Source organism: Erpetoichthys calabaricus, chromosome 5 (genome assembly GCF_900747795.2).
Source record: "Erpetoichthys calabaricus chromosome 5, fErpCal1.3, whole genome shotgun sequence".
Lineage (NCBI taxonomy): Eukaryota > Metazoa > Chordata > Cladistia > Polypteriformes > Polypteridae > Erpetoichthys > Erpetoichthys calabaricus.
The window spans coordinates 166,643,362-166,667,687 of NC_041398.2; the positions used below are offsets into that span (position 1 = coordinate 166,643,362).

General features: G+C 38.2%; 1 protein-coding gene across 2 annotated transcripts in view; it reads left to right on the forward strand.

Moving 5' to 3' along the window:
• nek1 (NIMA-related kinase 1) overlaps nucleotides 1–23,233 on the forward strand; it is a 331,746-nt gene extending 308,513 nt beyond the window's left edge. For both annotated transcript variants that reach the window (XM_051927638.1, XM_051927639.1), the window contains exon 35: nucleotides 22,549–23,233. In XM_051927638.1, coding sequence (XP_051783598.1) covers nucleotides 22,549–22,562 — 14 coding nt within the window. In that variant the 3' untranslated portion in view covers nucleotides 22,563–23,233. The remainder of the gene's footprint in view (nucleotides 1–22,548) is intronic.
• Nucleotides 23,234–24,326: the final 1,093 nt, after the last annotated feature.

The following is a 24,326-nucleotide window of genomic DNA, read 5'->3' on the forward strand; positions in this document are numbered from 1 at the left end:
ACCTTCTGGGGACTCCCTCGTTCTGCTGGGAGACTTCAATGCTCACGTGGGTAATGACAGTGAGACCTGGAAGGGCGTGATTGGGAGGAATGGCCCCCCCGATCTGAACCCGAGCGGTGTTTTGTTATTGGACTTCTGTGCTCGTCACGGATTGTCCATAACGAACACCATGTTCAAGCATAGGGGTGTTCATATGTGCACTTGGCACCAGGACACCCAAGGCCTCAGTTCGATGATCGACTTTGTGGTCGTGTCGTCGGACTTGTGGCCACATGTCTTGGACACTCGGGTGAAGAGAGGGGCGGAGCTGTCAACTGATCACCACCTGGTGGTGAGTTGGCTTCGATGGTGGGGGAGGATGCCTGTCAGGCCTGGTAGGCCCAAACGTGTTGTGAGGGTCTGCTGGGAACGTCTGGCAGAGCCCCCTGTCAGAAGTAGCTTCAACTCCCACCTCCGGCAGAACTTCGACCACATCCCGAGGGAGGTGGGGGACGTTGAGTCCGAATGGGCCATGTTCCGTGCCTCTATTGTTGAGGCGGCTGACCGGAGCTGTGGCCGTAAGGTGGTCGGTGCCTGTCGTGGCGGCAATCCCCGAACCCGTTGGTGGACACTGCCGGTGAAGGATGCTGTCAAGCTGAAGAAGGAGTCCTACAGGACCCTTTTGCCCTGTGGGACCCTGTAGGCAGCTGATAGGTACCGGCAGGCCAAGCGGAATGCAGCTTTGGTGGTTGCTGAGGCAAAAACTCGGGTGTGGGAGGAGTTTGGGGAGGCCATGGAGAACGACTTTCGGACGGCTTCGAGGAGATTCTGGTCCACCATCCGGCGTCTCAGGAAGGGGAAGCAGTGCAGTGTCAACACTGTATATGGTGGGGATGGTGCGCTGCTGACCTCGACTCGGGACGTTGTGGGTCGGTGGGGGGAGTACTTCGAAGACCTCCTCAATCCCATTAACATGCCTTCCAATGAGGAAGCAGAGCCTGGGGACTCAGAGGTGGGCTCCCCCATCTCTGGGACTGAGGTCACCGAGGTGGTCAGAAAACTCCTTGGTGGCAGGGCCCCGGGGGTGGATGAGATACGCCCGGAGTTCCTCAAGGCTCTGGATGTTGTAGGACTGTCTTGGCTGACACGCCTCTGCAACATCGCATGGACATCAGGGACAGTGCCTCTGGATTGGCAGACCGGGGTGGTGGTCCCCCTCTTTAAGAAGGGGGATCGGAGGGTGTATTCCAACTACAGAGGGATCACACTCCTCAGCCTCCCTGGAAAAGTCTATTCAGGGGTCCTGGAGAGGAGGGTCTGTCGGATAGTCGAGCCTCGGATTCAGGAGGAACAGTGTGGTTTTCGTCCTGGTCGCGGAACAGTGGACCAGCTCTATACCCTTAGCAGGGTCCTGGAGGGTGCATGGGAGTTTGCCCAACCAGTCTACAGTGCAATTACAGTATATAATTTATGTGCTGGTAGTTTAGAAATTAAACACAGTTGTTAAAGAATTTATAGTACATATTCCATTAACAAACAACATTCAGTACATTAAAGTACCATACATTTCATTTAGTGAATTGGAGGCTAGTTCTAAAGTATATTTCTCTCTTAAAAAATGTGCCTGCAATAGGTAAGCTATGTTCAACTAATGGGATACAATTCACTTAATGATCAGTATTTTTTTTTTTTTTTTTTTTTTTTTTTTTTTTTTTTTTTTTTGTAAGACCGGTATGTTTCTCTGTGCCATTTAGCTTTCATTTTGTGCGTTTTCATTTACTGCTTGGACTTCATGAAAAGACTTCAGTCTCAAAATGCACTACCCTCTCTATATTTATCTGTGTAGTTTTACCTGTCTCCTTCTTCATTTGAGTTCATTAAGTGTTTTTTACCAAATGAACTGTGACACTATGCTTTTCCCCTCTGTTGTTCTTGGTCTTTTAGGACGTGATTTTTTTGTATCAAAGTGGATCGCAACAATATTTGTTTGTATTTGCCAGAGACCCCTTACACACAAAGCAAGTTCTTTATTAAAACATCAATGCTTTTGTGTTTTATTTTTATACTAGCGACTTGCCGCGCGCTACGCTGTGCGTTGGATGACCACAGTTGAAGGACTCCCTGTTTAAACGCGGCTGCCAGTCGTGAACTGGGTCCTTCATCGCACCGCATTCGATTTTTGCATGGGAAACAAAATTTCAAAACAAAACCCATGATTCACGAAGTGTGGGACGCAGACTAATCAGAATCTTTTACGTTGTGTAAATGGTTGTAAGGAAGAGGAGGATCATACCGTTGAGGACGTCCTGTGCTTGTCGAGGGGGCATGTAGTGGTACTTCATTCTGAAGAGCAAAGCAATGTAGGTAATTTGAGTGATCTTCATTAACTTCATCAGTGACATGCAGCACTGTGTCATCGCGTCCGTCACCTTCATTGCACATAGTAATGTCTGTGGAGTCACACAATCCCGTGGCATTCGAGTGGACAGAGTCGAGTACTTCTTGGTAAACAACGTTCTGTGTGAAGTATTTATTAGTATCTTGTAGTAATTTCCCTTTTGCAAGGCAATATTTTGACTTTCACTTTTGGAAAACCTGTTCCTCTGGAGAAGGCGACATAGAGCTGGCCATGTGTAAAGACAGGCTCGGTAGGAATATACCTACAAGATCTAGTGTTTGACCCTGCGCCTTATTTATTGTAATAGCGTATGCCAATCAGAGTGGGAATTGCCTTCTGTGCATGTCAAAAGGCAGGTCAGAGTCATCCATAGTATCGAGACCTATCTTGGGGATGAAGACGTGTTGACCACAGTGTTTACCAGTGATTATGTTTGCTTTAAGTAAGTGGTCATGCGTAATGTGTCCTCTCTCTCTGTAGGAGTTTGTCTATTACGGTTGTTTTGCAATCGTAAAGACCTCTCGTCGGGTGTCTCATTGGCACGCTTTTGCCTCTTTCTTTCGCGATCACGGCGTAATCTGTCTTCTCTCTCTGTAGGGGTTTCAGTTGCCTTTCGTTGTGCGGCAGAGACGCGTCGTTGAGCTAATCTGTGTGAATGCTGAGTGTCCATTTCTTGCGAGCGACTGGCACGCCTTTGCCTCTTTGCTTTGTGATCACGCTGTAATGTGTCCTCTCTCGCAGCAGCAGGTTCAGTTGCCTTTCGTTTCAGCATTGTTCCGTAAGGACTCCTCCGTACAAGTGCACATGGGTATCTGAAGACGGAAAGGCATAGTGGGCCGGAAGGGAGAAAATAGAAAATCGCGGCTTGAAACACACGAATTGGTGAGCAGGGGAACCATCCGACTCAGACGCGGGGCTCGAAATACTCATGTGCACAAAGGGGAAAGAATAGAGGGGGGTAAGCAGGAATTCTGAGAGGGGAAGGACTGGGGCTTTTCTACGGGGGCAGCTATACAGCCAAAAGGAACCCGGACACGGACGCCGCGCTGGGCTTTTATTATATAGATTCATAAAGGATAGCTATATTTTATGTTTTGATTTCAATTATTTAGAAATGTTTTGTTGTTATGCCTTTATGAACATTAAGCCTACACAGACCCTAGCCAAATGGTAATATTACACTTTTGGTGATTTTCTATAATTGTGCAGATGCATTCACTGAGGATTCACTTTATTTCGCCTTATACAATTTCTTGTATTAGGAATTTGTTAGTTTTCGCATACCCCTTGTACCCCTTAGGGTCAGAGCGCAGGGTCAGCCATTGTACAGCGCACCTGGAGCAATTGAAGGTTGAGGGCCTTGCTCAAGGGCCCAGCAGAGTAGGATCTCTTTTTAGCAGTGACGGGGATTCGAACCAGCAACCTTCGGGATACCAGCGCAGATCCTTAGCCTCAGAGCTACCACTCCGCCTGTGAAATAGTTTGCAAAATGTGTATTGTTAAATAAGTCATCAGGGCTCTTGAACACTATTTATAAGGGGTTTGAGTACTACTAGATTCTTTAGCCTACCTGTCATGTTTTTAAACATCCATTATTCCAGTAGCATCAAGCATAAGGAAAAAAAACAACACTGAACAGATTACAAATGTACTGCTGAGCTTGTTCAGATGCTCACACACACCTATATTCACTCACTCTGGGGCAACCAGTAAGCACATTTGTGGATGAGTATGGAAGAAAAATACAATTATGAGGAAAAAATACATACACGCATAGAGGGTGGAATGCCCAAACTATGTACAAACAGTAGCCATTCCAGAATTTAAACACTGTATATGGACTGCACCATGCTGACCTGCTTTTTAGGTGTAAATAAGTTGATTTGTACTTATGTGATAAACTGCCACTAGGTGCAGTTTTGATTGATTTGCACCACTGGTTGTGAAGTTCTGCACTTCTGGCTGCTTGCATATACTTTTTACTTACATTTGTTTGCTTGACTGTTCAAGATACATCATGTGGCAGGTGTCCAGTGCTACACAGAAAACCCGTCCTCACCCTAATGAGCAGATAATTGCTGCCCAAGGGTGATTGTGTCACAATTTTAGCCTACAATAGTGCAACTATTGTGGTAAATTAAAACACATTGCAGCATACAAAAATCCCGTTTATATGTACTTCTAATTTACTACATATGCTTGTTCACATGCCTCTTTTTTTAACTTTATTTTGGCCTGGTTACTGATGGCAACTTTATGGGCTAAAGAACAATTTATTACCAAGTGTTTGAAATGCATCACTTCAGTCTTGTCGCATTGTGAAAATGCTCTATTTTACTCTGCCAAATGTCCCAGCATTGGACTAGGTGGTTGAGAAAATAGATGGATGGACAAATAAGGATTAAAATGAAAATTCTCTGGCTACCAAGTTCAGAGCCCATATTTAACAGGTATGTCAGAATTACTCCTTGTAATTGCACCATAAGTTGGAATACACCTACTTTCAAGCCAGGAGTAAGACTTCCTGTTTTAGAGTGAATAACTTCATGAGCGACACATGATACTTTTGATGTCTTTTTGTACTTTCCATGGAAATCATGATGATGCTTTGTAGTTTTCTGATACTAACGCTATGGCTTCATAACAAATATAATGGTAATAATAATAGTAATAGAAAGAAGGAAAACTTAATAAGGTGGATATTGTGCTAAGCTGCACATTATTGTTGGTACTTCACAGCAACATCATAAATAATGCTGTAACAAGCACAGAGATGGACAGACCAAGGCTCACACATGCTGAAAGAGAGTTAAGCTGATAATGGGCACATTAACAATGAATGATCCACAGCAATACTTTCAGATGAATCACCTTTCTGCTGTTATGACCATGCAAAGTGCCTTGACAAGTAACTATTATACCGAAACTAGCCTTGTATAACTCACACTCACTCTTCCAGTGTACTGTGGTATACAGTGTCTCTCTCTCTGACCAACCCCACCCCCCTTATCGTCTGCGAGGCTCTGTTTATCTAATGCCCTGGGAGTCTTTGCCTGCCTTTTTGAACCTTCCCAGGCTTGCAGACTTTAATGGGAATCTTTCAGTGTTTCATAAAATGCAAAGCTCAGCGTACCTGTGTGACATTTTGCTGTCAGCCTTCAGTCCAGCCCTGCTTATCTTCAGGATAATATATGCTGACTACTATAATACAGTTTGCATCCATGACCAACTTTATGTTCAAGCTAACTGGCATGAATCGAGCTTACTTTAACATTGCCTCGATTGAAGTGGTGAAGAAATGTATTAATCTACATATCACCTCACACGTTCTAAGGACATTCAAAGTTTGGTGCCAGATTTGAGAAATGGTTGTGTCATACCTAAATCATTGCAATTGCAAAGCCGCATTTTACACATAACAGTATCAACACTTTCATTTCAACAAAGAGTGCATCTGTTCTCCAGGTAGATGGGGTGATCACATAACATACAAGATTTGCTATAAATATTTTTTCCTTCTCTGTCATATTGATATCTTTTTACAAGTTTGTTGCTGCCCAGCTTTTCCAAAACATTCGGCCTTTAGCAGGATGCAAATGCTAATCTCTGTCTAAACTCCATCATCTTACAGTTCCTAGTGAGTTTGGAAAGCTCATGAGCTATGTTAGGAGTAGTGCCCTAAATTAAAAAACTGATAAAAAGCTTTTACTCCTGCTACTTGAAGGAGGACCAGATTTCCGTTCCTGGGATCTTAGAGACAGTTAGGACAGTTTTCCTACTCTTAAGATGTGTGATAAATAATGGCACAGATCAGCATTGTTATTCATGACAGAAGACATTTGTTTGGCATGCTTAGAGCTACATGAAAGACTGAAAGCAATTAGATAAAAATACAGCGCAAATAGTGACAGTCCCCTTTTTGATGTGACAAATGTCAAAACCCAACGTCCTAGATTTTTCTCAGTGTATGCTGTATAATAATGTAATTTCTTTCATATAGCAAAAATGTATTTCAGAAACTTATCTCTACAACTTATATCAATCAATGGCACTAAATCAGATATGTTCATTTGAATGAAAGTGATAGAAACACAAGATTTTGTAGAAATTAATAGGAAAGTGTTGTAGTGCTAGGCTGTATAGAATGCCTTTTGATGTAATGATTTGAGCATCCAGCAAGCTTCTTTTTTAGGCTTTCTGATATCAGTACAGGCTATTCAGTTGCAGTTCAAATTGCTTTGTTCTTAAATTGATTAATGTCTTGCAACAGCTTACTCATAGACTTTTTTTCATTCTCTGTCTTCAGTGATCCATTTGCAGTAAGTGGGATGTCTGTATTGTTATCTTGTGAATTCAGAAAAGTTCTATCGATCTACTTTCTCCCAGATCAATTGTTTTAACACTAGCAAAATAACTGTTCTTATCTTTAATGACAACATGTTCATACAGAATGAAGTTAGATATTTGACTAAACCTCTTCATATACTTTATACCTTGACTAGAAAATTTGATGCCCACTTATGTGTGATTGTAATAATCTTCAAAATGTGTTATTCCATGAAATATCTTTGCACTGTGTTTGTTTTATATGTGCACAATGTAGCAAATAAAGTGCTTACAGTGTCAGTCACCATCTTTGTTGCTTGGCTTACTACCATTATTACAATGTGTTATTTCTTAATTGGTGTCACCACATGTGACAGGTTTGTTAGGATTTTATCAAGGTGTGAGCAACATGGAATGGAAAAATATATAATTGGGCAAAATTCAAGCATAATTTGTTTTCTTCAGTCAGCTGTCCTGGCTTAGCTGCTTAATTACTACATAGAACTCCAAAGTATGTGGGACCAAAACAGACCACAAATGATGTCATTTTGCAGGTAATATACTGGTATACAAGTATATAGTACTGGTTTATATTTACTGTACTACCTCTTTATATGCATACCATACTGGCTTGAGCATGGACAATATGTATTACATACTTATGAACTGTATTGGTGTGTCTTGTTCCCATCTGTCTCATAACAGAGGAACAAAGCAATACAGTGCCGATTTACAGTTGCCAGTTAACCAAATATTTAACACTTATACATTCACCATAAGAGGTTTTAAATCACACCAGCAAGAAAGAAAATACATTTACTTTAGCAGTTTTATTTAGCTTTAATCTGTTATACTTTCCCTTAATTAAAAATTTTTTTAATGTAACATTAGTTTGAAGGTCTGTGTATAAAATGAATCACAAATCACCTTTTTTTTTGTTTAGTGCTGAGACTGTGCCTCTTCACACTGAAATCACTTTTCAGAGTGTAGTTCTTTAAGTGTCCAAAGCTGATTGCATCAATTTACCCAATTCTTTTTTAGGATAATGGTCACACAGCAGCTATTTAATTTGGTGGCAGCCTTGGTCTAAATTATCCCTAAAGACTTAAGTATTTGTAACAATTGCTAGTTGTTGCTGATGCTCCTATAAGTAATCAGCAAAGAGCTGCAAATATGAGGGTGTCAGGCATCATTTTCTTTAAGAAACAACCTGGTTTAAGCATATACCCAAACTTATTTTTTTTGCTTGTAATAATTTCAAATCATTGCACTTCTTTGTGTAAGAATGTGCTTTAAAACTATATGAGCTCAGTTACTTTTAAATTTTTGCTAACATTTACTTTCTTATAAAATGCAGAGAGTTTCTGTAGCTAAATTTTACTGTCCATTATGACAGGTTTTTTGTATCTTAAAAAATTAATTTTGTGCTAAAATAATACAATGTGTTTATAGAAGTGTGTCTTAAAGAGGTGTGGGTCCACAGAAATGGTACTATTTGTGTATTTAAAATGTTCTCTTTCTAGTTCATGGAAAATATTTTCTTCTTTCCCAGGTCATAGTATTTTTACTTCCTTTCACACAACATCAAGAAAACTTGTGATGTTTATAAAACAAAAAACATTTAAGGCCCAAATTAGCATTTTAATTTAGCTTTATTTTGCTATTTATTAAAATTACAAAACTTGTTTCTCATATACATTTGATACTAGTTATAACCTTTGTAGCAGTCATTGGCAATACAGTATATCTCAATAAGGAGTCAACTGTAACATTTTATTTTTTATAACCTAGTGTTCTTCATATTGTAAGCACAAGAGGGCACTCTCATACCAACCCAGAACATAGAATAAAGCCAGATAGGTCAAATCACAATAAAATAAAATATTTTTTAAAGCAAAGATGGATAAACAAAGGTGGACAAACTGTACAGACACTCGCAGTTGCCATTGGCTCATCTCACGTTTCACAGTCTGTCCTCTAACTTCCAGTTAGATGAGTGCTTGCCCCTAACTCCTCGGGGCTCAACATTCACTGGAGCTCTCACTTTCCCCCATGTCCTATTTAGATCAAGACTCGAAATCATTTCCAAAATTCTACAACTTCTGTAATTATCAGGGCCACCAAGCCACAGTGCCTGCTGTTGGCCCCTATGCCTTCTGCAGCCTTTAATAGGCTTGATCTCCAGGGTACCTTGGAAGCTTGTCCATTTAAAGAGGTAACCCAGCCCCTGCACGTTAGACCTTTAGTGGTTCTTGTGGGACAGGAAGTGTAATCTGCATGGCTACAGTTTTCTCCTGTGGTTACTGGTGCCTTTCTTCCTGGGCAAATACAGCATGTCTCATTTTTTCATGTACCTGCTTTTCACATTGTGTCATGTTATGACTTTGTCCTTCTCCTTGCGAACTCCTTCTGCATACAGCTCTCCTCATTCTGCCACCCATTATGTGTAGTATGCATTACTAATTTTTTGTTTCAGTTCACTTGCCCATTGTTTTTGCATTTTCTTTTGTTCTTCACATTTTTGTCTATCTGTAAAACTCATCTCTTATGTTAGCAATGGAGAATAAATGTACATATGTTTTCATTTGACTTGGACTAAGTCTTATTGTTATAGGGTAAGGTAGTTTGTCATTGTTAAACAAATAATGTACCTTTATCTGACCAATTTTTTTTTTTGCACCAGAAACTAGAAACGCCCAGTAGAAACAAAGCAGGAAATAGCCTTTTCTTGTTTTTAAAAGTTTCCTGGAACTAGCAATTAAATTTCTTGTCATTATTATTTGATTCCTGCTCCATATCTGGAACAAATACCAGCCTGGTAATACCTCAAGCAAGATCAATGATTGATTATAGCCCATGGTGTGATGTGTAATCTATAAATCAAGGTTTATTTCTCTCTTGTTCAGTGCTTGTTTATCATGCATAATAAAGTAACGAGTACTAAAACAGTAGGCTAAGAGTAAGCTCCAATAGTGTTTTGATGCAGCTTAGTAACTTCTGCCTGTAACAAAGCATTGAATATTAAGAAAAAGGCAGAGTGGTGGCTCTGAGGCTAGGGATCTGCACTGGCAATCCGTAGGTTGCCGGTTCGAATCCCATAAATGCCAAAAGGGACTCTGCACTGTTGGGCCCTTAAGCAAGGCCCTTAGCCTGCAATTGCTGAGTGCTTTGAGTAGTGAGAAAAGTGCTATATAAATGCAAAGAATTATTATTATTATTATTATTATTAATAAATATCAGATAAGGATGGCCCTGCACAGGTTTTTTTTTTTATTTTAAAAAAAAGAAGAAAAACATTTTTAGTGAGAGTTACAGTACATGTGACTAATGAATAATAGGTGGATGGCTGTTCTGTACTTAACAGACACCATACTCACATTTAACACAAGAGAAACTCTGTCAGGTTAAGAGGTTTTTTGTGGCTTGAGGATTAATGTAGACAGTGTATATAGTTCAAGCTCCGTAAATGACTTGTTAATCTGATCAAGAGCCTTTCTCTAAAGAAGTGTGCCAGAGCATTTAAGCCAATGTACAGTACAGTATTCTGTATTTAGTGCTGCAGACCCTCATTTGCCAATCCCAAGCAATTTACATTTACACTGTTACTACCCATGCATTATCTTTTAACTCTCTCTTTAACTTTTGACTGAGACTCTGTTCCATTTAAATATCCACACTACTAGTCTGTTTGCACTAATGATTTAGTTTCACAATCAGTCTAATACAAGTTTTACAATTATAAATCTGTTTATTTTTACTTTGGAATAGTTATTTATGTACAGTATGTATTTATAGATTTATCCATGTCCTTTGCCTTTAGAACACCAACAAATTGTTTCACAATAACAACAGAGCAATATTTTATAAAATCCTTTTAATATTATCTATTTAATTTCACCTGTAATTGGACACACAAAATTCACAACTGCACTTTATTATCAATTAGAAGACTCCATTTTCTGTGGTGCTTTCATTGTATAAATCGGCCCAGAAATGTTTCAAATCTCTATAAATAAATCTGTAGAAGCTGCGTGATCACCCTTATGAATCTAACATTCCTTGCCATGCGGCATTTTAGTGTGAGTTAGAGATGGGGTACTACATGGTTGTGGTAAGGCATGCATGTTATATTCAAGGACAGTGGGCCAGTTACAGTTGTATTCAGCTGGCAAGATTGTAGCTTATGTCTGTCAGAGCTGGCCCACTGGTTATAATAGTACAAGCAGCACTAATACTGCAAATCCCAGATTGCACTGGAATAGCTAGTGTTTTGTCACGTCAATCAAGGCCTGCAAGCGCCAGCTCTCCACGCCCCCCTGATGATATGCTCATCAGTAGCCTCATGCAATAACCTGAAATCTAATTTAAGCTAACCCTTGAAAATGGTAAAACGAAAGGTGGACTCTGAAAACAGAGACATTTACAATGGTTGGGAGACAGAGTATCTGTTCTCTAATATAAAATGTAAACCAGTTTGTCTTGTGTTCGGAGCTGATGTGGCCATAATTAAAGAATATAACATAAGATGACACTATGAAATGAAACACCAGGACAAGTGCATAGACATATGGCAGAAACTCCTGAAAGTAGAAGAGTTGAAAAGAAGTCTGGTCTTAAAGCAGACTGTGTTTACAAAGGGAGAATTTGTCAAAGGATGCATGTTTAAAGTGAGAGATGTCGTGTGTACAGACAAGAAAGCAAGCATTTTTAAATGTAGGCCTGAGCAGAAACACTGCTGATTATGTATCTTAGCTTGCCACTAATCTACAACAACAGCTGATGGAAAAGATTTCATTGCATATTCCCTTGCTATCAGTATTCATCTGTGGAGTCGACTCCAATTTATGCATTACAGAGGAACTTTTTGGAATTAATGCATGGCACAACCACTGGAAAAAACACCTGAAGAAGTATCTAAATGTGTAAATGAAATGAAGATGCCTTAGGACAAACTGGTAGGACTGCCGACAGATGGAGAACCTGCGATGTGTGGTGAAAAAAGTGGATTAGTGAGTAGGATTCAGGACAAGATGCAGGAGGGGAATTGTGCAGGTGAACTGACAATTTAGCACTGCATTATACACCAGGAATTGTTGTGTGGTAAGGCCAGAAAATGGAGCATGTAATGGGGTGATGTGCCCAGTCACACAGAGGTGCGATGGCTAAGTTGAGGGAAAGTCCTGAACAGATGATGTGCGATGGCTAAGTTGAGGGAAAGTCCTGAACAGATGTTTCGAGTTGTGTGAGGATATCTGTCAGTTTATGGAAAGCAAAGTAAGGGACACTCCAGAACATTGGGATGAAAAGTGGCTATGTGAATTGGCATTCCTGTAGGACATAAACCATTTCAATGCACTCAACCTGGGAGCAGGGCCATGTGATCAGACATGTATGCTGCAGTGAGGGCTTTTAAAGCAAAGTTATGCTTATAGGAAACTCAAATGCTGCAAGGAAAGTTGGGTCACTTTCCGTGCTACCAATCCATGACAGACCAGGTCTCTACTGCTATATTTCCAAATGCACATTTTAAGAAAAACTTGGTATGCTTAGTGCACAGTTCACACAGCAATTTGCCAACTTTGAAGACCAGAAAATCAGTAATCCTTTTTCAGTTGACATGGAAAGAGCACCTATGAATGTCCAAACTTAGCTGATCAAACTCCAACGTAATGACACACTGAAGGCAAATATGACTGTATGGGCGATGCACAGTTTCCACATTTCATCCCAATGCAATGCCCCAGCTCGGCATACAAGCTTCTCAAATGCTCTCTATGTTTGGTAGTACATACGTGTATGAGCAACTTTTCTCTGTGATGAAGATGAACAAAATATCACACAGCAGTCGTCTCACTGATGCATGCCTTCATTCAGTCTTGAGAATTTCCACAGCTCAGAGCCTGACCCCAAACAAATAAATTTGTAGCAAAGAAAAGGTTGCCAGGCTTGGGCTAATGTGCATTAGAGCATCAGAGAGTGTTCTTGAATGTATATGTTTTCTTTTTGTTTTTTTTGTCCTGTAATTGCAAGGCAGAATGTTAGTAGCTGTATGCTTGGATTTTCATTGAGGAAATTTTTTTGGCTGTTTTGAAGGCCTGCAATAAAATGTTTTTATTAGAAATAATTAAGTGAAAAACTGTTAATAGAGAGGAAGACAAAAGAAATGAATGCCACCGATGTGTCTTTTTTATTTTAGATTTGATCTCTCTTATTTTTTATTTAATCAATAAGCTAAGTTTGTTCTGAATTCTATATAACATGTCTGAGGAAAAGCTAAGTTCATGTTTCTGTATGAATAATTTGGCATAATACATCTGAAAAATGTGGTCAATTTATACTTTTTTTTTTTTTTTTCAATAAACATTGACCCAGTTTGGCACTTGACATGGACCCAGTTTTTAAATTCGACACCCCTGTGTGTGTTTTTCTTTTTTTTTTGGCTTGGTAGCAAAATACTGTTTTATGTCTGTGCTTATAATTATACTTACCCGCTTTTTGTCTTCTACTATGTAGTTTAAGCCTTTTAACTAAATATGTGTACATACATCCCACAGCTCCTTCCCTTTAATTTTTAATTTAGATTAATCTTCCACCCTTTTTATTAAGGTTTTCATAAATGGCTGTATTTATTGTTGTAAATTAACCTTAAATTTTCACTTGTTCATCTCATAATTAGTATCCTTCTTTTCTTTAGTTCACCCCTGAACTGTAATTTCTTGTAATTATTTGAATGAGTTTCTTTAATCTATTGATCACAATGCCCAAATTAGGTTGGACACAGAAGTGCCTTGCCTTCTGTGCTTAGCAGTTGATAGTATGATACTGGAGAGCGACATGAAAATCTCTGGCACTTTTAAATTAAAAGTGGGGTTTGGAAGCAATGAAAAATTAAACGCTGCTTTATCTCTCATCAAATCATAGAAGAAACTAATTGCCATTGACATTTTTATCACTGACTACTTTTTATCTCCAGCAGAATGCACATAGGTTCAAGTGCCATATGAAAATGAGTGCTGCTGGACCTGTTAAGAACAATCTCTGTCATACAAAATAAAAATCCAGCATATATTAACACTAACATATAGTCTGTAAATGACCTGGCACCTGGCCGAAATATGCAGTGAGTGGCCACTTTATTTGGTGCGGCTAGGTTGCAGTGTGTGGGTGCCTGTCTCATGAATTTGTTCAGGCATTGACTCAACAACATATGGCCATGGCTGCTCCTGTAGTAAATGTTTATTAGCTGGTCATGGATAGTACAATGCATCATATATCACACAAGTACATTAAGATTGAAGTGTGCTTACTAATGAGGTCACTGCATTAATCTAGGATTATTCCAGCACATGTGTAGCCTTGCTGAAAATGCCCATTTTGCTGTAGTTAGGACTGTACCTGATCAGCAAAGACGTTCTGATATACTATGGCATTCAATTGTTGATATACTCTTATCAAGGAATTCATTGTGTCAATGATAGACTTGAGGCACTTAACATTGACACCTTCCACATGTTTTGTTGATACTAGCAGACTATATCAACATCATTTTGGAATTTTTATCAGATCCAGGCTGATCATCAGAAAATGAGATTTGTAAGAGCCTGGGGTGTTTTTTGAATCTCTTAATGTCCAGTGTTTGCATTACTCAACCAAATACAAATATAGCAGTATCTTCTTCTTTTTGTTTCTTTGTGCTGATAGGAGATGATTTGAGTCATTGTCATACTGTACTTATTACCCCAACAATATGTTGTTAGTTCTGAGATGTTTCTTTAGACACCAATCTTGTACTTGGCGTTCAGTTGACTTGCTGTGTGAGGTATACTGCATAGATCAGTGATACTTAACTGGTGGCTCTTGGAGTCAATTTCAGTGGTCCACCACATGGTCTAATTTTGTGATTAATTAGAAATGCAAATTTGAACAGAATTATTTTCACTTTCACTTTTTCAGTACCACGAACAACATTCTCAATCTCAACACCTATTGGCTGCACAAAAATGATGTGTCCACATAATGGAGTTATTTAGAGAAAGAAAAATAAAACCTTGGTACTTCTGTGAACATAAGGAGACCTGGGTTCGCTTCCCGGGTCCTCCCTGCATGGAGTTTGCATGTTCTCCCCGTGTCTGCGTGGGTTTCCTCCGGGTGTTCCGGTTTCCTCCCACAGTCCAAAGACATGCAGGGTAGGTGGATTGGCGATCCTAAATTGTCCCGTGTGTGTGTGCCCTGCGGTGGGCTGCTGCCCTGCCCTGGTTTGTTCCTGACTTGCGCCCTGTGTTGGCTGGGATTGTCTCCAGCAGAACCCCATGACCCCGTGTTAGGATATAGCGAGTTTGATAATGACTGACTGACTGACTTTTGTGAACATGTCTGCTGCATTCACGCAGCAGGTATTCTATCAAGACATATGATTTCCCAACATGACTGTTAAACATTGAAAGGTGCATACTAAAAATATTAGCTATATATATGTTTAGTATCCACATTTCAGCTGAAGGTGACAAAGATTCAAAGTTCTGATATGCTGAAATTGCGTTGAATTGCTTGTATGTTGATTTGATTTGTTAAATCTGACTTGACTGTATGGAATGTTAGCTGTTTCTACTTAAAATCAATAAAAAAAGAATTGCATACCCCTGTTTGAAAGGGAAGTTGTCTTCTTGTTCTTTGTTATATAGCTTTAATATTTAGCTGTTTTAAATATTACACTTTTAAATATAAACATTTCTTTGATTTTCAGCTTATTTATTCCACGTTATCTCCATTTATCTCCAGTGAGTAACAAAGAGGAGAAAACACATTGTTAAGCAATATGGGGAAAAAACTGTAAATTGTATCTTGACTAAGTTCAAATTGACAGTCTGTTTAGAATTGTCCGTGATGGTTTAATATCATCTGGTTTAGGTGGATTACAATATTTTTACTTCGATTTACTGTTGGCATTGGTACACTGACCAGAATATTAAATAAATAAATAAACCATGAAAATGTGCGTTTATATATTAGGTTTCTTTCATAGTGAGGAGCATAGTGCTCTGGAAAAGATTAAACATTATTTAAAAACAATTATTTTAAATAATATACTTTTTAAATAATTATTACAATATTGTTACTTGGAATAAATTGTTTATTTTAAAAGAATTAATATTTTATACTTTATTAAAACTGGTATCTATCTTGGGTGTGGCAAGAAACATGTTGATGTATGTATTTTAAGTGGCTCACCTGCAAAGCAGCTTGAGTATTCCTTATATAGAATATATTCTTGGTTACTATGGGAATTTACTGTTTTTAGATTAAGATGTGTTTTGAAGATTATAGTACAGGAAGAGAGCAAAGTCTGTTAGATTGTTATGTTTTGTTCTGCACATTTGTAATGTGATATTTGATGAAGGAAGATGACTAAAATTCAAATTGTGCTAATACTGCCAAGAGGAATTCATCTGTGACAAAGCATTTTTGGTATTTGATGTGGAGATAGATGGCTTAATTACATCCATCCATCCATTATCCAACCTGCTATATCCTTACATAGGGTCATGGGGGTCTGCTGGAGCCAAACCCAGCCAACACAGGGCTCAAGACAGGAACAAATCCCGGGCAGGGCGCACACACACACACCAAGCACACACTAGGGACAATTTAGTATCACCAATGCACCTAACCTGCATGTCTTTGGACTGTTGGAGGAAACTGGAGCACCCGGAGGAAACCCACACAGACATGGGGAGAACATGCAAACTCCACGCAGGGAAGGACCTGGGAAGTGAACTCCGGTCTCCTTACTGCGAGGCAGCAGCACTACCACCGTGCCACCCATCCATTAAGAAATGAGTGAATCAAGTTTTTGGATATTGTCTTCTACAACTTCAGGACTCCTAATAAAGAATGATGGTATAGGTTGACAGATTTCATGATTCATTCAGAAGAAATCAAATCAAACGCTGATGTTGAGTGGTGAGGTCATCATCATACAGAGCCAAGTGTTGTCAGCATGAAAACTTGTACAGTCAGTTATTCAGGGGACCCAGTAAAGGTACTGTATATTCATTTTGAACAAAATGAGCAAGAACAAAAAATAAAGATGGCCGAATTCATACAGTGACAGGTTATCATCTAGAGTTGACCTTGGAATAGTATCATTGTATGTCAAAAGCAGTACTAAAGTCAAAGAGAGGAAGGGCAGATGATGATTCAGCATGTAATATGAATGCAAGATATTTCAGCTCTATGATGGAGTCCAGACTGAAATGATTGTCCATTATGACAGCTTTTGGTGTGGTTGGAAGAAATATGATGCTAAATGGCCTTTAAAAGGTAGGGGTCATTCTGGAAACCAAAGCACAGTGATTCTTATTCATTTTTCAGTATTCCTATATTGAACATTCTGTACAGTTTGGATAAAAACTGGTGTGTCAAATTTGTATTATCTTCCATACACAACCAATTGACTAAAAGCTGGTCAAGACATCTGTTTTTGTGTATATTTGTGTGTACTGTATATATACACACACATTACTCCATCTATTTTCTGTACACTTGTTTTTTATTTTTTATTATTTTTTTTTTTTAATTTTATATTTTATTAATTTTTATTGTAATCATTCCATACAAACAGATCAATGTATAACCAAACAAATTAAAAACAAATCAAACCCCACCCCTGAGAAGGAGAGCTTAGCTAAAGGAAAATTGCTTAGGGCTTTTTAATAAGACAACATTAAGCAAAGGAAAGGGAGAAATAAATATATATGTAAATAAGAGATAGAGAAGGGAGTTAAATGCGGTAATGGTTATTTCTCTTATTCTAAAATAATATTGATCAGATCCTGCCAGGTTTTGAAAAAATTTTGTACAGATCCTCTAACTGAGAATTTGATTTTTTCCAATTTCAAATAATATAAAACATCGGTTTCTGTCTGAAAGGCACTTAAAAATTTTTGTCCAAAATGATGTTAATTTGGTGCAGACCCAGAACATGTGACCCAGTGAGGCAGGAGCTTGGTTGCAGCGTTCGCAGGTTGGATCTTGCCCTGGAAACATTTTGGACAGTTTTAAGCGAGAGAGTTGAGCTCGATACATAACTTTTAGTTGAATAATTCTGTGCTTTGCGCATATGGAGCTCGAGTGAATTCTCTGCTTTGCTACCTTCCACTCCTTTTCTGATATATTGATTAAGAGATCTTCTTCCCAATGTCCTCTTGGATCTTTGAAAGGTAGGGACTCTAATAGGATTTTATATAATGCGGAAATGGTGTTTAATTCCTCGGCATTGAGCAGTATTTTTTCCAGCACTGTTCGGGGGTGCAAGGTGTGGAAAATGGGGCAATTTCTGTTTAACAAAATTTCTAATTTGAAGATAGTGAAAGAAATGTGTAGCTGGGAGGTTGAATTTTGAACGTAATTGTTCAAAAGATGCAAATATGTTGTCTATATAAAGATCTCTGAGCATTTTAATCCCAAAACTCTTCCAGGTATTAAAAACTGGATATGTTTGCGAGGGTGGAAAGAGGTGGTTTTCTTGCAGAGGTGCCACCGATAAAAGATTTTCCATCTTAAAATGCTTTCTAATTTGGTTCCATATTCTAAGTGAGTAAAGCACAATTGGGTTATTAGTATATTTGCGATAACTTGCATTTATTGGAGAGCAGAGCAGGGAGTATAAAGAAGTACTACAGGAATTTATTTCTATTGCGGACCAAGCCTGTGTATGTTCATTTATTTGTGTCCAGGTTTTTATGGCTTGTATGTTTGCTGCCCAGTAATAAAACTGAAAATTAGGTATAGCCATGCCACCTTCCTCCTGAGGTCTTTGTAGGGTTGCTCTTCGGATATGTGGGTGTTTTGAGTTCCAAATGAATGAGGTTATTGTTGAATCTAACTGTTTAAAAAATTATTTTTTTGATATATATTGGAATGTTTTGAAATAAAAAAAAAAAAAGTTTAGGAAGGATATTCATCTTAACAGTGTTAATTCTTCCAGCTGGAGTGAGATGAAGGGTTGACCATCTATCCAGGTCTTGCTTAATTTTTTCCATACAGACGACAAAATTTTGTTGATAAAGAGCTTTATGTTTACTTGTGATATTTACCCCTAGGTATTTAAACTGATCTGCTATGGTAAAAGGTAGGGTGTCCAATCTGATATTATATGCTTGTGAATTCACTGGAAAGAGTATACTTTTATTCAGATTAATTTTAAGACCAGAAATCTTTTGAAATTCTGTTAGTGCTGTTAGAACTGCAGGGACAGTGTTTTCTGGGTCTGATATATATAAAACCATATCATCTGCATATAGAGAAATTTTCTGTTCCAGTCCTCCTCTGACAATCCCCTTTATCTGACAAGAATTTCGGCAGTGAACCGCCAGTGGTTCAATGGCGATTGCAAACAGCAGTGGTGACAAGGGACATCCTTGTCTGGTGCCACGTTCTAGCTTAAAGTAGTCTGAGCAAATGTTATTAATACAAACTGAAGCTTCTGGATTGGTATACAGTAGTTTGATCCATGCACAAATATTCGGGCCAAACCCAAATTTCTCCAATGCAGTGAAAAGGTAGTTCCATTCAATCATATCAAATGCTTTTTCTGCGTCTAATGATAGTAATATCTCTGGGGTGTTTGATTTTGCTGGTGAATATATAACATTAAACCAGCGTCGGAGATTGGAAGATAGATGTCGGCCATTAATAAATCCAGTTTGATCCTGTGATATTACCGAGGGCAGCACTTTCTCCATCCTTCTAGCTAGAATTTTTGAGAGTATCTTAACATCATTATTCAGGAGTGAAATTGGTCTGTATGATGCACATTGTAACAAGTCCTTATTTTGTTTAGGAAAGACGGTGATTAATGCTTGTCGAAATGTTTGAGGTAGTATTTGGTTGTCTCTAGCTTCTGTAAATGTTTCCAATAAGAGGGGAGCTAGCTGAGTGGAGAATTTCTTATAAAATTCTACAGGGTAACCATCAGGGCCTGCTGATTTCCCGCTTTGTAATGACTTTATAGCATCTAGTAATTCTGTTAGCGTTAGAGGTTTATCCAGTTCCTCAGCACTTAAAGCATCTGTTTGTGGTGTCTGTAATGTATCCAGAAATGCATTAGATTGTGTGTTGTCTTCTTTGAGCTCAGTAGAATATAAGGATTTATAATAATCTCTAAATGTGTGCATTATATTTTTATGGTCTATAATTTCTTCTCCCTTCGTGTTGGTAATTACTGGTATTGCATTGCGAACTTCTTGTTTGTGAATTTGTTGAGCTAAAAGCTTATTAGCTTTTTCTCCGTGTTCATAGTAATGATGTCTAGACTTATAAATAAGTTGTTCAGTTTCTTTAGTTGTTAAGATGATAAGTTTATTTTACTATTACTGGGAACAAGGCCGAAATTAGTCCTAAATAGGGCATTAGTGTGTCACAGAGCACAATCAGTAAAACTGGGACAATTTAAAGTGACCAATTCATCTAGTATGCACACTCAGGAATGTAGAAAGAAAACTGGGGTACTCTCAGAAAACCCCACAAAGATATATAGGAAGAGCATGATCTTACAGATAAAGAAACAAGGAATTTCATCTGATGTAAAGGCAACAAAACTGATTTAATACACACATTGGCGCCACCACAAATACATAAAGCAACACAATCTGTAGACTTGATGTCTTTGTGCTATAATGGGGGATTTCCAATTTTGCATTAATATCTTTTGTAAGTAGTTAACTCAGCTGGGGAGTATGTAATGATGGATCTTTACAGACACTGGCAAAAATGTGCGTGTTTGATGCTGTGCCAGAAGCCTACTGTAAGCATGACCTAATCTGTTTTTATCCTTTGAGACATTTGAAACACCAAATTGTGCTGAGTTTGTCAGTCTGTCTCTGACTCACTATAACAACAATCTTTAATATACTATAGGTTCCATTTCTCTCCTTTGCTTAATCTACCTTAATTTATTATGGTAAAGCCTAACATTTTATTGTTTATTATTGTTTATTTGTACATTTCATATAAAGTATATTCCAGCAACCAAATTAGCCAAACAGTTTACTTACTTGTTAGCTTCTATTACCTTCTAGCATAGCTTGCTATAAAACATGGAATTTGTAAATATGAAAAGTACCTCAGCTGTCGGAGTGAACTTCAGTTTCAATGCTCTTCTTTAGGTTGCGTTTTTGCATAGGGCCTTGTGTGTCATTGTGTAGTAACATCATGTGCAACTCGGGTTTTTAAAAAAAAAAAAAAAAAAGTGCCTTCCTGGTGAAACAGCGCTTTGGAGTTTCCTTTTTTTGTGGCTGTTGTTACTGGTGCTTACAGATGGCTAGTACTCTATTTACAATGGATTAGAATTAAATTTAATTTGTAGAACTCTAAGAACTGCCTCTCTAGTTGTTCTGGCAGCATTTTAAGGGAAAATGAAGACTGCTTCTTTGGTTTATCACCTCCCAGTGGAGCTATCTTAACTAGTGGTTTGTTATTTGCGTAAATTGATTGGAGCTGTACTTTCTGCAGCTTTTTATATTGAATACATTTTGATCATATAAGAATAATTTTCCAGTTTGAAGTGTTTTGAATTCAACTGAAATTGATTTGAATGTCAGCCAGACCAACAAAATCCAGCTATGTCAAATAATGTTGAATCATCAGAATTCTTTTAGTTAAAATAGTTAATGTTCATCTAGAGGAGATAACATCTTAGTCTTTAACTAACAAGTCGAGCTTCATAGACTAAATTACTATTTCATACCTTTAATCAATTAATAAAAGATAGCATTTAGCCTCAGCTCACCAATGGGCAAATTTGAAAGCTAGTCTGAGGTTTAAAAAAAAAAAAAAAAAAAAAAAAAGGGGGAAAAAAAAGTTACACCGTGAAGAGCCCCACTATCACGTATAGGAAGAAACCAATAAAATGGAGAAAAATATAGTTGACCTGGCATGAACAAGCAACCCTTCGTGTCTGAGGATGAGGTCAGCGACCAACACTTGAATTTGGCTCAGCATATTTAAAACTTTTCAGATTAATCCAGTGGGTTTTTTTTCTTTAAAGTAAACTTTAGGACATTCTCTTGTCTGTAAAATCAAGCTCCATCCGTGCTGGTTAAATGAGGATGAATCATAACATAGAATTAGTTACCGTGTTTGCAAGAGTTCATAAAATGTCATTGATTTGTTATTAAAAAAAAAAAAAAAAACACCTTCAACCTGGCCCAGTCCTAATCTGACAGCAATCTTCTGCTATGCATAAATTTGTCTCTTAACGTTTAATTTAGATTTGATTGCTACCTGTGACTTTTTTGTAAAGACAAGTGAATATTCTACAAACCATTTGGCGTAAGTGCAATGATGGTATCTCATAGACTTTGACATTTCTGGGGGTTTGCAATCTTTGACTTCTTTGAGTCTTCTCTCTTGGTTTAACCAGACAGGGAATGAACCTTGTAGTAACTGACAATCCAGGACCCTGGAAAGACCCCAGGGCCATTTTAACCTGAAGTTCCCTTGAGTGCTGAAGATACTGCAATGAAAAGTTCAAATGGGATGTTTGTAATATTTTGACAGACGTTCCGCCAACCCTAGCAGTCATGGCAGATGTAAAGTCAAAATTGCTTCCCTACTGGTATCTCGCTGTCATTTATCAGGACTATAAAATACTGTATATTTTACTTTTAAAGAATTGTTGAGATGTGATTCTACCGGTGGCAGGTAAGTTATATCAGGTTAAATTGAATATACTGTAAATGCACATGCTGTTCAATATTTCAGTGATCTGCAATTTGTATTTAACTGAAAGTTGCAATATCTATTTGTTATCCTTTCCTAATACATCTATCTTTTTGTGTTCTCAGATAACAATGAATAGAAATGGATGTGGAGGATGGCTCACCCCCTGGTACTTTAGACGGCAAACATCAGACCTTTGGTGCATTGCATTGATGTAATGCTTAAGGACACTGGCTTCATGCATTTAGTTTTTCCTTTCATGACAAAGGACAGGGTCACAGCAAATTATTTTTTTCACATCCAGTAAAATGTATTTGTTATGGTAACTTTAGATGATCCACGCTGTTATAAAAGATTGTAACCCTATAAATAGGGCATCTATGCAGGAGAATGTGTTTTTAAGGGAAAAAAGCCAAAACCATGAATGTTTGGTAATACTGAAAGCAGGAATCTCAGGCTACATTCAGCCAGTCTTCCAGTCTTTTCATTCATATTTTGTTCATAAGTAAAGAGTAACAATATGTTAGGATTAAAAATGTACACATTTCAACAATATGGAAAATATTGAATTAAGACAAAGTACGTGGTGATAATGTGCGCATTGAAAGCTTCTGTTTGAAGCTGAGAAGTGCTTAAATTTAAACAAAAGATCTTGTATGTAACTTTACAAATATTAACGCAAACATCGTGTATAAAAGGTCAACAGTTATATATATATATATACTGCAGAATGGATTAAAATGTACATTATTAAAAACTAATATGTAATAGATACATTTATACCAAATAAATACAATTTTGTTAAATATTTTTCTGTTGCTTTTTATTCATACTGTATATTCTGTTTTGCTTCATCCTCTTTTAATAACTTTTAAACTATCAAATGTTATCAGCCTCTGTGAAATACTGCATTTTGAGCTATGAGACATCCTGTGCAGAAGCACATGAACCCGGCAATGCTTCTTGCAGCAATAAACAATGTTCTGCACTGAATCTAAAGAATTTGAATATGTCAAGGATTCTCCTGTATCTTTATGAAATGCTGTGTTGAGTTTTTGGAGGTGGTATGCGGGGGTGGGGGTCTGGGATGAGTTTATGGAGTTTGGGTTGAGGTTTGGCGTAGTCATGTGGATATAGGAAATACTACATCTGGCAATAGATAGATAGATACTTTATTAATCCCCAAGAGGAAATTCACATACTCCAGCAGTGGCATACTGATAAAGAAACAATATTAATTAAAGTGATAAAAACACAGTGCAAGGTAAAAAGTGAAAAGCCAACTTAAAAAAAAAAAAAAAAGGTGGAGAGTGCAAGGCAGGTATAACAGGCAATAACATTGTATAATGTTAACGTTTGCCCCCCCCCCAGGTGGAATTGAAGTGTCGCATAGTGTGGAGAAGGACAGTGACAGCAGTCTGTCGCTGAAGCTGCTTCTCTGTCTGGAGATGATACTGTTCAGTGGATGTGCAGTGGATTCTCCATGATTGACAGGAGCCTGCTGAGCGCCCGTCGCTCAGCCACAGATGTCAAGCTGTCCAGCTCCATGCCTACAATAGAGCCTGCCTTCCTCATTATTAATACTACTTGGTATTTAATACTGGAAGCGCAGCAGCCAACGCCAATTGGTACTGTGTTTGGAAATCTTTATAGTTTTTCATCTGTTTGCACGTCACGCTCCTGTACTTCCTGTCCTCCTTTGGATTCCCTAAATAGCTGCACTAGAAATGCCAATGTTGTCGTAACTCTAACCTCTTCCTCAAACATGTAATTGATGTTGTAAACACAGCAGTTAACCATTTACCGACACATAACAACATTGAATGTTGGTATCAAGGTATGAATCATTGTCTCTGTATTTGCATATCCTCTTCATCTTGGAAAATCTATAGCTGCCACTAAC